Source organism: Indicator indicator, chromosome 20, assembly GCF_027791375.1.
Source record: "Indicator indicator isolate 239-I01 chromosome 20, UM_Iind_1.1, whole genome shotgun sequence".
Lineage (NCBI taxonomy): Eukaryota > Metazoa > Chordata > Aves > Piciformes > Indicatoridae > Indicator > Indicator indicator.
This window is the reverse complement of record NC_072029.1, coordinates 16,625,732-16,637,918: the sequence shown is the minus strand read 5'-3', so window position 1 is coordinate 16,637,918 and position 12,187 is coordinate 16,625,732. Positions and strand designations below refer to the sequence as shown.

The 12,187-nt window shown below is 45.4% G+C and overlaps 1 protein-coding gene across 2 annotated transcripts in view; it reads right to left on the bottom strand.

Annotated features, from left to right (window-relative positions):
* RHEB (Ras homolog, mTORC1 binding) overlaps positions 1-5,900 on the bottom strand; it is a 38,438-nt gene extending 32,538 nt beyond the window's left edge. For both annotated transcript variants that reach the window (XM_054390073.1, XM_054390074.1), the window contains exon 1: positions 5,811-5,900. In XM_054390073.1, coding sequence (XP_054246048.1) covers positions 5,811-5,862 — 52 coding nt within the window. In that variant the 5' untranslated portion in view covers positions 5,863-5,900. The remainder of the gene's footprint in view (positions 1-5,810) is intronic.
* Positions 5,901-12,187: the final 6,287 nt, after the last annotated feature.

Below are 12,187 nucleotides of genomic sequence, written 5' to 3'. Positions count from 1 at the left end.
TGGGGACAGACTTCCAACATGCCAGCACCTGGGTGGGGGTAGGAAGGTGTAAAAGTGCAGGATTAGCTCAACTTGTGCCAAGGGAAGCCCCACCCTACATAGATCATTTGCATCCACCTTCACTACATGGCAATCAAAAAAAAAAAGTGGCAGGGACATCTCTTGATAAAAGCTACATCTCAAAACTTCTTTCAGCACTTGTTCAAAATCTACCTCAGTTTACTTTCTTGCTACAAATTCAACACAAGCATCTTTCCCCTCCTTCCAAAAAAACAATTCAGCATCCACTGTACTTATTTCTCAAGAGGAAATACATTATATAATGGCCCACGTTCATTAGTTTTTGGTAAACTTAAAGATTTTAAATCTTGTTAAGAGGACTCCTAGGCAACGTATAACATGGACTTTCTTCACATAGTTTCCTTTTTCTCCATTCCATACACTCATTTGCAGGACAGCTGTCATCACTATGCAAGAACCATACAGAAAAGGAAATGTCCTGACCAAGATTGGAAGGGAGTAATTTTAAGCAACAACCACCACTCGAGAAACCAGGAAGCAGAGTTTAGTTTCCCACATTATCAAATTCACAATACATTTGCCATTCACTTTAAATATAGGCCTTGGAAAACAAAAAAGAAGCCTCTTAAATCCTTAAGGAGACAGCTCCATGACCAACAAGGGCACTGTCATGTTATTACATTCCTTGTTTCAGGTCTGCAGCTTCTGATTTGGGAGAACTTGAGATGACACCCAGGAATTTTGACTCATGCAGGATTCACAGAGCTTGAGTGCATTACGAACATCCCACAGAGAAGCTGTTTCGATTTTGGATTGAATACACAATTAAGTTGAGTAGCTTTTAAAATACACCCTTGAACGTCACCTTCAGGAGAGCTACAGGAAGTTAATCATACACATTCTAGCCTGCTCCTCTAATCCCAAATGCGTGGTTATGCCGAGTTTCCGCAGCAGTGCGGGCCGCAGAGGTAGCTGGTTTACCCAGACCCTATACTTAAGGCAGTGTAATATATCTAAAGAAAGAACTTCAACTTTATATAGCTTATAAATTACAGGATCTGCATTTCATTTGGTTTCTCCTGTCAATGTTAACACTAAATTGAGTAATCAAACACCAAAACGCTCAAATATACAAGGAAAAGCTGCAAGTTTTACCATTAAGAGCTCAGAGTAGGCAATTTAAGAGTTAATCCTGGAGCAGTGTCCTCAAATAACCCTACGGCGGCTGGATATTACAGCTGAACACGCTGCCTCTAGTGCTCCCAGCTACTGCTACCAAATGCGCTGTAGCGACTTTCACTGCTGAACAGAGTAGTCAGTCACAGGGAAATGCAATTAAAGCTGGCATTAAATTGGCATTTCCAGCCTCAGTGCAGTCCTCTGGTAGCAGCAACCTTTCCTTTGAGCAGCACTGCTGAACCTTCATGAAGCAAATGCAATCCTACGAAAATAATCTTGGAATTTACTAGGGACTTGGCAAAATTTTACCCTGAACTGCTCTATTTTGCTGCTACATCTCAGGGTTTCCAACGTTGCAGATACAACCAGTTCTGTAAACCAAATCACAGCACACGACAGCAGCAATTTCTCCGTTCCTTCTCTCTTGACATTTACACGGGCAATTTATTGCTTGCTAAAATTACCACTTCCCTCTGTCCAATATCAAAGGGATACTTCCTCAGGGCAGTATACTACTGTGCGAACAGATGTCATCTTTCAGAAGAAAGCAAAGCCTCAGCTCCATTTTACAATACAGACCTCCTAATATTCAAATAACTCACATTTTCAAGCCCAGTAATTACCTTTTGTCCTAACAATATTCTCACTATTTAGAGGTAAATATTAAAGCTACTGCTTTTCCTGACCTTCTTGCTTTCAAACAAGAAGGAGAGTGAAGAACTGGGGTTTAGTTTAGTACAACCACCTGGAAGCCTTTCCATATAAATCTAACCTTGAAAGAAAATTTTGTTTCATCAGGTTTTTTGCCACCTGCATGCCAGAGACACAGACCATGACTGCTTCTGCCTGCAGTATGGACTGCTCTACATTTACACAAAAAAAGTTGGTTTATCTAGCTGGAGAAGAAAATAGGCAAGCTACCACTAACTGAACTAGTTTTCCCCCCTCAACAGCTACAAACCGACCAGGAGAGCATTTTCAGGGCACCAGTCCAAATGTGTAAGCTTGAGAAACAAAATTCCAACTTCTGCAAATATATCATGAACAGCAAAAACCAAATCAGGATGAGATCGGGGAGCAAAGCACCTGTTCCAAATGCCTCCCTGCTTACCTTAAATCCATCAGTTTGATATAAAATAGAGAATCCCAGTAATAAGCTACTTTACAAGATGATCTAAGAAACCTTCTCTTCCATACAGGCACCTGTGGTGTGAATTTACATATTTCCTCTATACAAAAAAAAATAACCAAACTGAGCACAAGGCATTGGGAACATTATAAGCTGCTTTTTAGAGTGGCTGTTACTCTGAAGAGATTCAGAAGGTCTTAGACTTGCCAGATTTATTTCTATGCAAATCCGTTATTTCCGATTGCATCTGGGATATATTAAATTATGACCAAAATACAGATATGAAGATTATTTTTAGTGAAGGTGGTAACTTTTTAGAATGTAATTCTTCACTGAATGCATAGGACAGATTTGGGTTTTGGTAATCAAGCCTCAAGTAGTTGGTCCACTCTGGTCACTTACTAAATAGCAGTAATTGAAGTCAAGATCCTTCTGTTGTGAAACTATCCGATTTTGGGATGAAACCCAACTGACTTCTACTCAGAACCCAAGACAAGCACAGTTACATAATGGAACTTAAGTTTCTCTGATTTAAGTCTGAGCAAAATGCAACAAGGACATTCTTGTGTGATTTTTGTCTAGTGTCATGCCACAACCTGCATGTTATACCCACACGTAATTGGCCTTCCTCACCGAAAGAAAAAGTCCCAAAGTTCCTGGCAAATACTCAGTATGCTTCTCAGAAAGCACGTCTGCTTGGGAATTCATGAGGCTTCCACTGAGATCTCTCCCATCAGCAAATACTAGTTTCACATATGAAAGAGTTGATGGTGGTGTTGAAAGATAGAAGGGGTGTATTCAAACACACAGACGTCTGAATTTCCTATTCCAAGACCTCTTCTGTCAGAATACCACTCCCAAGCTCTAGTCTGACAACAGCACTGGGGAAAGAATAAAATTAAATACAAGTAAAGGAAACAAGGACTTAGCATGAAGCCTGTACAAGATTCAGACTCTGTTTCACAAATCCCTCTTGGGAACATGCCTGCCCATCACTATATATGCTCATAAACTGAAATATCCACAAAATTATTGAATCATCAACTGTAAGGAACAGCTCATTGCTTGAAATACGTCATTAAAACCTGGTGATCTCACACTCAACAGACAGAAAAAAAAGTCAAAATCTCCCCATTTTCTGACTATCTTCATCTCAAACATGAGCATGCAATTTCACACAGCACGTCACCCAAGCATTTCAGCTAACCTATAGAACTGCAAGCATTTTACAGCTTACCAGAGTTAGCTTCCCTCATTCCAGGGTCAACATTAATGCTAATGGCAAAACAATGTAGATCTTCAATTCTAAAACAAAATTTAGAAAACATTTCCTTCCAGTCCTTCAGATTTTGGAATTATGTCCCATCTTAATGAACATTAGCTCTATGCAAATGTTGCATTCTCCCCGCAAGAAATGCTCTTCTTCTTCTACCACCTGAACACTTGACCAAAGAAGGAATTGCATCCTTTCTTACCCAGGATTCAATACTCTTGTCATAATGATACAAAGCAAACCTTACCCAAAAGCTTCTCTACAGCCAAACTAAGTTGCTATCCTCGTAGACTTTAGGAGGCACGCTTGAATAAGCAGAGGACCCAATCTAAAACTCATAGGAAAACCAGAAAATTAATCTAACGGCTTTGCAAGACGGAATTAAGCACTGCTTGAACATCTGCCTAGAAATTTAAGGCTTGTCTATTAAGAGTAACTTTGCAGTTTTAACGCAAGATTTTTGCCTATAATTGCCACAGATAATGAAAGGAAAAATACAGTAAACTAAAATTTTTCCCCTCTTAACTCAATATTCACACAACTTGTAGCTACTACACTATTTCTTCCGGTTTTGACCGCTATTTGTCACTACCAAGAGAGGAAAGACCAAAACTCAACAGTACATCCCATCTTGAGAATTTCAAGCATTCTTCCTTCCCACTTACTCTGCCCATTGCTTGTTTTCCCCAGTACTCAATGAAAAGAGACAAAAGAAAGCCTAACACAAGACAATGAAATGGACCACAACAACTGATGTCAAATATTTGCTGTTAAGTATTTGATGTCATATATGATGTGAATTAATCAGTCTACTACTTGCTGTTGCTTTCAAGAACTAGACAAATTAAACATTGTTTTTACACGACCTAATCTCAAAAATCAGGCTGCTGTTACATACAAAACCTAATAAAGAGCTCTGCTTATATAGTTTTTATCTGTTAAAAAAAACACTTTTTAAGGGTTCTTTCTGCTAAGTGCACAGCAAAAGTTAAATTATTGATTTAGCCACTACTTTAACGTGAAAACCACTTTTATAGTAGCATAGTATCTTTCTGAATCATCTTCTCTTTTTTCCAACCGCACATTATCTTCAGCATTGATCCACACTTTAAGTTTGATCGATTTGGGTAGCTCTGCTTATCCCTCTCCGTTTTGAGAACCCGCTGAAACATCTGAAACCGTTTTCCATCACAGTGAATGGAAGAGAAAGGATTACAGGTGGGCGCAGTTACAGAACAAAAGCCCTATCAGCTACTATAGACTCGTGCTGGACGCTTCCAGGAAGTTCCTCCTCGCAGATGGAGCCTGCGCTGGACTGCACCAGCAGCACTGTGCGACAGCAACGTGATCCCGTGCTGGGGACACCGCGACCACTACAGCCCCACGGCCTAAACAAGCATAACCGGCTCCAAAGCAGCTTTACCACATTGCTGATGGGGATGAGAAGGCCATCTATAGAGAAATCAAAAAACCCCAACAAACTAGAAATGGGAACAGATCAGACTGTTTTCCCCTCGGCACTGCGAAATTGGTTCTAAACCTTATGTAGGGACTCGTCTGGAAGAAACTGCACCACAGCTTCACTGAGCAAACGGAAACAGAGCACTCCTGCTCTGCACCGCATCCCTTAGCGGTCCCAAGGTCTGCCAACCACCCGCATCATGAGTGGCTGGCGTGACACTGCGCCTCTGGGACCGGCAGCGGCCAAGGTGGCAGCAGTTCGGGGTTTGCTGCCAGCACACCGACAGCCGCCGGCGGGGCAGGAACCTCCTCACTAACAACGCCCCCGACATACTGTTCCAGGGTGCACACCGCGCGGCTGTTCGAGGAGGCCCGGCTAGGAGTGCGGTGGCGCGGCGGGAAACGGCGTGGTGGTGCGTGTGAAACTTCCTATTAAGGGCACAGCGGCCCCGCAGCCCCGGGCCCGCAGCGCTTTGCGGCGCCGCCATGGCGGGGCCCGCCCGCCGCGGCTGCGCGCTCCCGGCGGCGGGAAGCGGGGCGGCCTGGCCCTCCCCTCCCCACCGCTGCACCTGCTGTCGCGGGGGAGGGCGATGAGGCGGAGACCGCCCGGACCGGGCCGCGCTCCCCACGGACAGGGGGGCGCTGCGGAGCTGGGGCCAAGGGAAGACGCCGCACCTCCGCCCCAACGGTCTGCTAGCCCCCACCCCTTCCCTCACACCCCACCACGCGGCGGCGCCCCGCGCTCACCCACGCTCCGGTAGCCCAGAATCGCGATCTTGCGGGACTTGGACGGCGGCATCTTCTCCCCGCCCGGTCCCGAACCACATCAAGGGCGGCGGCAGCGGCTGCGGTCACGGCGGCAGTAGAGGAGGAGGAGACGGCGACGGCGGTCGGCGGTCGGCTGACGGGGAGCGGGGCGCGCCGCCAGCGACATGCGGCGGGGGGAGACGGGGGAGGGGCGGCGAAGCGGCGGCCCGACCGCACGGGACCCGCGGCGCCTGGCAGCAGCGGCGGCGCCCGCTCCACGTGACCGGCGGGCTCGCCAACCCCTCACGTACCTGTGCGTCACCGCGTCACAGGCCGGAGCAGCGACCTCACCGCCACCGAAAGCCGGCGCCAGGCACCGCCAGGGGAAAAACTCGCTGCGTCATGCCTTCCCGCCCCGCCCCTCACCCGCGCACCCTCGATTGGACGGTGCCGCGGCAGCGCGGGCCGCGATTGGCGGAGAGAGGCGGCTGCGGTAACTGACGGCGTTCAAAGAAAGGGGCGGGGCTGTCCAGCCAAGGGCGCGTGGGGACGCGGATTGGGCGGAGGAGCTCGAGTGTCGCGCGTGCGCAGCGGGAGGTCGGTGAACTTCAGCGGGTGCCGCGCGCTCCCACAGGCCGCGGGTGCCGCGCGCTCCCACAGGCCTCGCGCGCGCGCCTCGTGGGAGGGCGGTTGCAGGACGAGCTGAGGCGGCGGAGTCGGTGCTGCGCCTCTGCGCGGGGGGGTAACGCTTCGTGGCTCCGACCGCTGCGGGCGGTTAGTGGCGGCCGGCGTCCCTGTCAGACGGGTCCTGGGCGCCCTTGCAGCCTCTAGTCGTTGTGGTTCCAAGGACACTGACGCCGCGCTGCCTGTCCCGCAAAGGTACACTCCGCAGGCTGTGACACATATGTGAAGACATCTCAGTGCCTGCTTCTTCATTTTGCTCGCAGGTAGCTGCCTCGGAAATACCGGCTCTGAGCATGTTGAAGTTCAGCAGCTGCACTTGAAAGAAAGGGGGGGGGTGTGAGGGAAAGTCGTTCATTAGGAGATCGAAGCAGTATTGATTTTCTCCCCTCGAAAGCCGTACCACGTGTGCTGATGGGGACTTCAGCTCTTGATGCAGAATTTAGAGGAGACAGACATGAAGAACAAGAAACTTGGCTTTCTCCCTCTTTACTGCTACTTTGAACATGCTTTTGGTAATACACGTTCCATCTTTTCTTAAAAGATGAATGTTACATACAGAAATATGGTTCTCTATGTGAATCTTATCTTTTGGGGGGGTATACTGATATCTAACATGCAATTACGCCAAGGCGCAACTCACTGACAGAAATAAACCAATTTACCAGTTCGATGATGTTAAGGGACACAACGCCATCTCCCTGATCTCAACCATTCATTCCCATCTGTGAGCTTCATCTAACGTGGTAAGGGGGCAGGGGACTAAAAGGAATGAATGCTGTTTTATACAGAAAAGCGATTCACTTCTGAAGCAGCAAACAAGCTTTAAGGAGGCATTTGATTTTTTTTTTTTATAGTCTGATTATACCCTTCACTTCTGGATTATAGGATCTTGAAGGCTCAGTGCTAGCAGCCTGTGCACAGCAGGCATGGTGTCCTCTGGTGAGTAGGCATACAGCCGTAGTTATTTCATGAGAGGACAGGGTAAACTTTATGTACTTTTAGAAGTGATGGCTGCAGTGGGTATCGTTCTTCATGTATCTTCTCCACATCCAGCCTCTCTTCTTTTTTTCCATTCACTGTAATACAGATTCCCACTCCACCACAGCTCTGGAATACCACAACACAGGATTTGTGTGACCCTTCCACATGGGTCCATATTGTGGGCCTGCAGAAAGAGCGGCACCGGAAATCCTGCCTTTGTGAGAGTGTTCAAAGCTGCCCAGAGGTGTGGAGGGGCAGTCCTGGCTGATGTAGATCACTGTATCCCTTTCTGCCTTGTGTGTTTTCAAAGATGATCTTCTGAAAGACACAAGGATTGCAGTAGCCATAATCCTGCAGGACTGTTCTTTGTGTACCTCTGCAGCTGTGCTGCCATTTTTGCCCTCACTCCTGCCACCATGCTGTGGTGCAAAATTTAGGGTATCTACTGAACTGGAGGTCTAAGAGAACTGAAATGTGTTACTTTGAATGACGTAAGTGGTGCAGGTTGTGGTAGTTACGCTTTCAACTTCCATATCCTTTCCGTTCCTGTTGCTTGTGTTTAGGTGCTGTGCTTTTTACTCTGCTGAAACCTAATCTGCATTTTCAGACAGTATCTCCTTCCTGGAGCCTTCTTCAGGCTGATTGTGTGCAATTTCAACTCCCACTATTTACATGCTTATGGCTGAACAGCTTCACACAGTCACTAAGTGGCCCTTTGCTAAAATTCTCTCCCCCTCTAACAGCCTCAGGGTGATGTTCGGGTTGTGATCTCACAGCACAACACTCTGTAGCAGCTGTACCATTAGAGATTATAGCTTTGCCTCTGTCTTCTCTGGTACTGCTCCAGCTGCTTCAATTCTAGTGTTTGCAAGTTGTGGTCTGAACTACAACAGAGTTCAGAGAACTCTGTGACAAAAGATGTACACTCTGTGCTTACACGCTTGCTGTGATGCAGGGCTGCTTCATATCTGGATTTGTCAGGTACTCCTTCAAATCAGATGTAGCCTTCATGTCAGTTCAGCTGATAAATTACATTAATTTTATTGTAAATGAGTTAACAACATGGGCATGAATGCTACACATGAGGTACAGTCCATGGTCTGAAAGAGAAAACACTGGAACTGCAGGCACCAACAAAGTGTGTGCAGTGAGACAAGGAAGCAACCTTGAGGGAGGCTGCAAGAATGTAATGTGTCTCCTTTGTTGCCTGTATCTGCTTTTCTGTGATGAAGAAGCCATGATTAATTTAATGTAGTAAACTTGTCAGTCAAGTATTTCTATGGTAATACAGCACATAGAAACCCACAAATACAGAACAGCTCTGACTCGTGCATTCAATTCCTGTAACAGCAATTACCAGTGTAATTACCTGCCCTGTCCTTTCCCAAATCAGGACCTTCCCTGGGAGTACTTTGAAGTGTGTCCAGTGTTTGCATTGGGCATGCTTCCACACGTACAGCACAGACTCTGCTGCTCACAGAGGTTACAAAGTACGTTCAGTTCACTCTTACACTTGTCCCTGCATTTCCACAGTGCAGAAACCCTGGCAAAGCCTTCACAGAAGTAGTTAAGAAATGCATGTGGTTCACAGGGGCTACTGCCATCACAGGCTGATGCCATGCAGACCCTAGTGTGCAGCTGGCAAGGACACACTCTGTAAGTACTTTTTCCTGTGAGTGCTGATCATCTCCTGTTCCCATTCACTTCCCTGGGAACAGGTCTGACTGCTGTCATCACACAAATGTGTACTGAGAAAGTCACTTTCAAAACCACACTTAAAGCCTCAAGTTCAGAGTAAAGAGCAGTGTCAGGAGCATGCATTTTGCATAAATGTACGATGTGGTTACAAGGGTAGTATTAAATCATTGAGAGTGGCATTTTCCTCTGGAAATTGCCTCTAATAAGTGCTCAATATGAGAGCATAAGGGGTGAAAGTTCATAAGACACTTTTGAAGTGAACTGCTTACTTAAAACTGGAGAGCTCAGTACAGTTAGAGAGCCTACTGTGGGACAGCTTAAGCACATGTGCTTTTCCTTCTAGCTGGACCAAAACTGCAAGATGTGACTTACCTTACACTCTTTCCAAAGATGGCAAAGGGTGTTCTCAAAGCAGTGCATAGCCTTGGAACAGCCTCAGTCAGATTGCTCATCGGCTCTGAGGACAAGAGCTCTGGCCTCAGAAGGTGAGGCTGGCTCTCTCTGTTAGCCAAGCATTCCCAGCCAACTATTCCTTAGTAAAAGCAGATGAATAGGCCTTGGATATGCAACAATTGCAGTTCAGCTCAAATACTGTCAAGGAGCTGGGCTTAAAGATCTTAGACCTTTTAGATTAAAGGATTCCAGAAGTAAAACATCACTCAAGTGACCAATGCTAGCAAAGCCTGACTTTTTTTCCTGTATTAGTTCAGAGCATCTTTAGATACCAAAAAACATTGAGGGCTGAAATCTAGTAAGAAACACTTTCTTACACCTGAACACCAAAAAATATCTGGGGCAGGTAAACCCGAAACTTGATCTGCTCCCTTTTAAGACCAAGAATCCCTTTGGAGTAATTCTCTTTTACAGATGTCTATTGCTGGGCCAGGAAACACAGAGGGAAGCACAGCAATCAATCAATCAATCAATCGCATTTTATAGGCTCACTGGTTAAAGCAAAATCCCTTTGTAGAGCATTTCACATCCATTCACATCGGTGTTACTGAACAAGCTTTCAGCATACAGTGGGGATGCTCACTGCCACCAGCTCCATTTGCGGCATTGTCCGTGTCTGGAAGGAAAAAAAAAAAAAAAAAAAAAAAAGAGTACGTGGAGCCACTGCTTACTGCCTGTCCAGAGGAGAAAATGTGCAACAACCCAAGTTTAATGACATTTTCTTGATGCTCTTCCATAGAGAGCCCTCACAAACCATATAAAGTCAGTGCTGCTGAGTCACCCTTCCCTTATGCTGGCATGAGCATTTTTGTATCTCCCCCCGAAACTGATCTGTATTAAAAATGACTTGATTGCTTTAGCTTTGTCTACTGCATTAGCACTGGCACTTGTGCCAGCACACACAGTACCTTTGAGAGCACTGCTATTTATTCATGCTGCTGGAGTTACACTGCAGCTCTGCTTCCCACAAATGTGAAATTCAGAACTAAATTCCAGACAGTAAGGGTAGATGCTCTCTAAATACAGTTTTGCATCCCTGAGGAGGTTGCTTTCCCTAATTTTCCTGGTCCTGTGTCCGAAACATGTCAACAGCACCTGTAATGGTAAAATAGGAAGCCCGTCCCGTGTGTGGTTGTTGGAAAACTGCAAATTCATTCTGGCTTTCTGCATACCAGTTTGTGCAGACAGGCCCAAAGCTGTCTGCAAGGAATGGAGCCAAAAGACTTTGTTAAAAAAATGAAGTACATAAAATACCTCAGAGTTGTTCAATCCTTATATTAAAAAATACCTTGAGTCTAGGGCTGAAGAATATGCTTATGCAGATTAGTCACAGGGAGATTTGGATTTAGATAGTCCCTGATATCCCACCTCCAGAGGAGGCTACAGGACAGGTACTGGAGCCATGCCTGAGCTTTCACAGTATTGCATCTCTGTGGCTTGGGTGGCATTGGCATGTAGCAGTGCTGATCATTTATCTTTAATTCAGAGTTCTCCTTTACCACAAATTATCCACCCCCTACCCCCAGAACAGGCACCACTCTTTTTAATTTCTATCACTCCACAAGAAAGATAATCAGCGCTGTGCTGATCTCAGACAGCAGCAGTCAGCACCAGGGCCCAGGTATGGCTGGTGTTAGGCCAAAGCAGCTGTTTCAATTCCATACCATCTGGAACTACAGGGAAGAGTCAATATTTACCCAGTCAGAAAAGGTGCTAGAGGAGACAACCATGTTTTTCACAGAGTGAAATAAGAGATAAAGTCTAAGAGAACAGTTTCCATTGTGAACTACACAGGAATATTTTTATACATGAAAAATGCCAATAAGAAGAAAAATGTCACACATTTAGTTCTAAATTTAAATTCTTTTAGAAAGTGAAAGAGTGCTGATGAAAGGGTTTTCCCTTACTATGAATCACCTCTAATTTTATAAGCAAACTGAAATCCAGTAACCTTTTACCTCAGTGCATATAAATGGAAAAATAATGCATTCATTTCACTGCATTATCCCAGCGTAGTGTCCAGGCTGGAAAGACAGCACAGAGCAGCCCTGCCTGCATTATCACATTAGCAGAAGCCACCTCTGAAATCAAAGGAAAAGAAGAATGCTTCTATACTTAGTCCACACTCAAAGTACATGTACATTTATATATGCAGAAGAACTTGGCAAGAACTGCTAAAAGCAAACTGATGTTGTAGGGTTTAATTACTTCCATCTACAAGAATCTACAATTATAAAAGTCTCATCTTCAAGCTTTACAGTACATTTACATTAGCAAATAACCCACAGCTTTCCTCTCTCCTCCACTTCTGTACAAATCATATACAATGAAAAAAGGTTCATGTTGGCTGTACAAATATTGTTTTACACTTTAATACAGATGAAAATACTGTTCTCTGGCACCTTGTTTCCTCTGTGGTGCCTGTGTATTACAGTACTGAGCACTTTCATCCATGCCTCTGGAATCTTCAACTCAAGTAATGTGGACTGATCAATAGGCCACATCTTCTGCAACTCCAGAGATTTAAATAATGAGAAAAATCTACCACTTATTTGTATAAC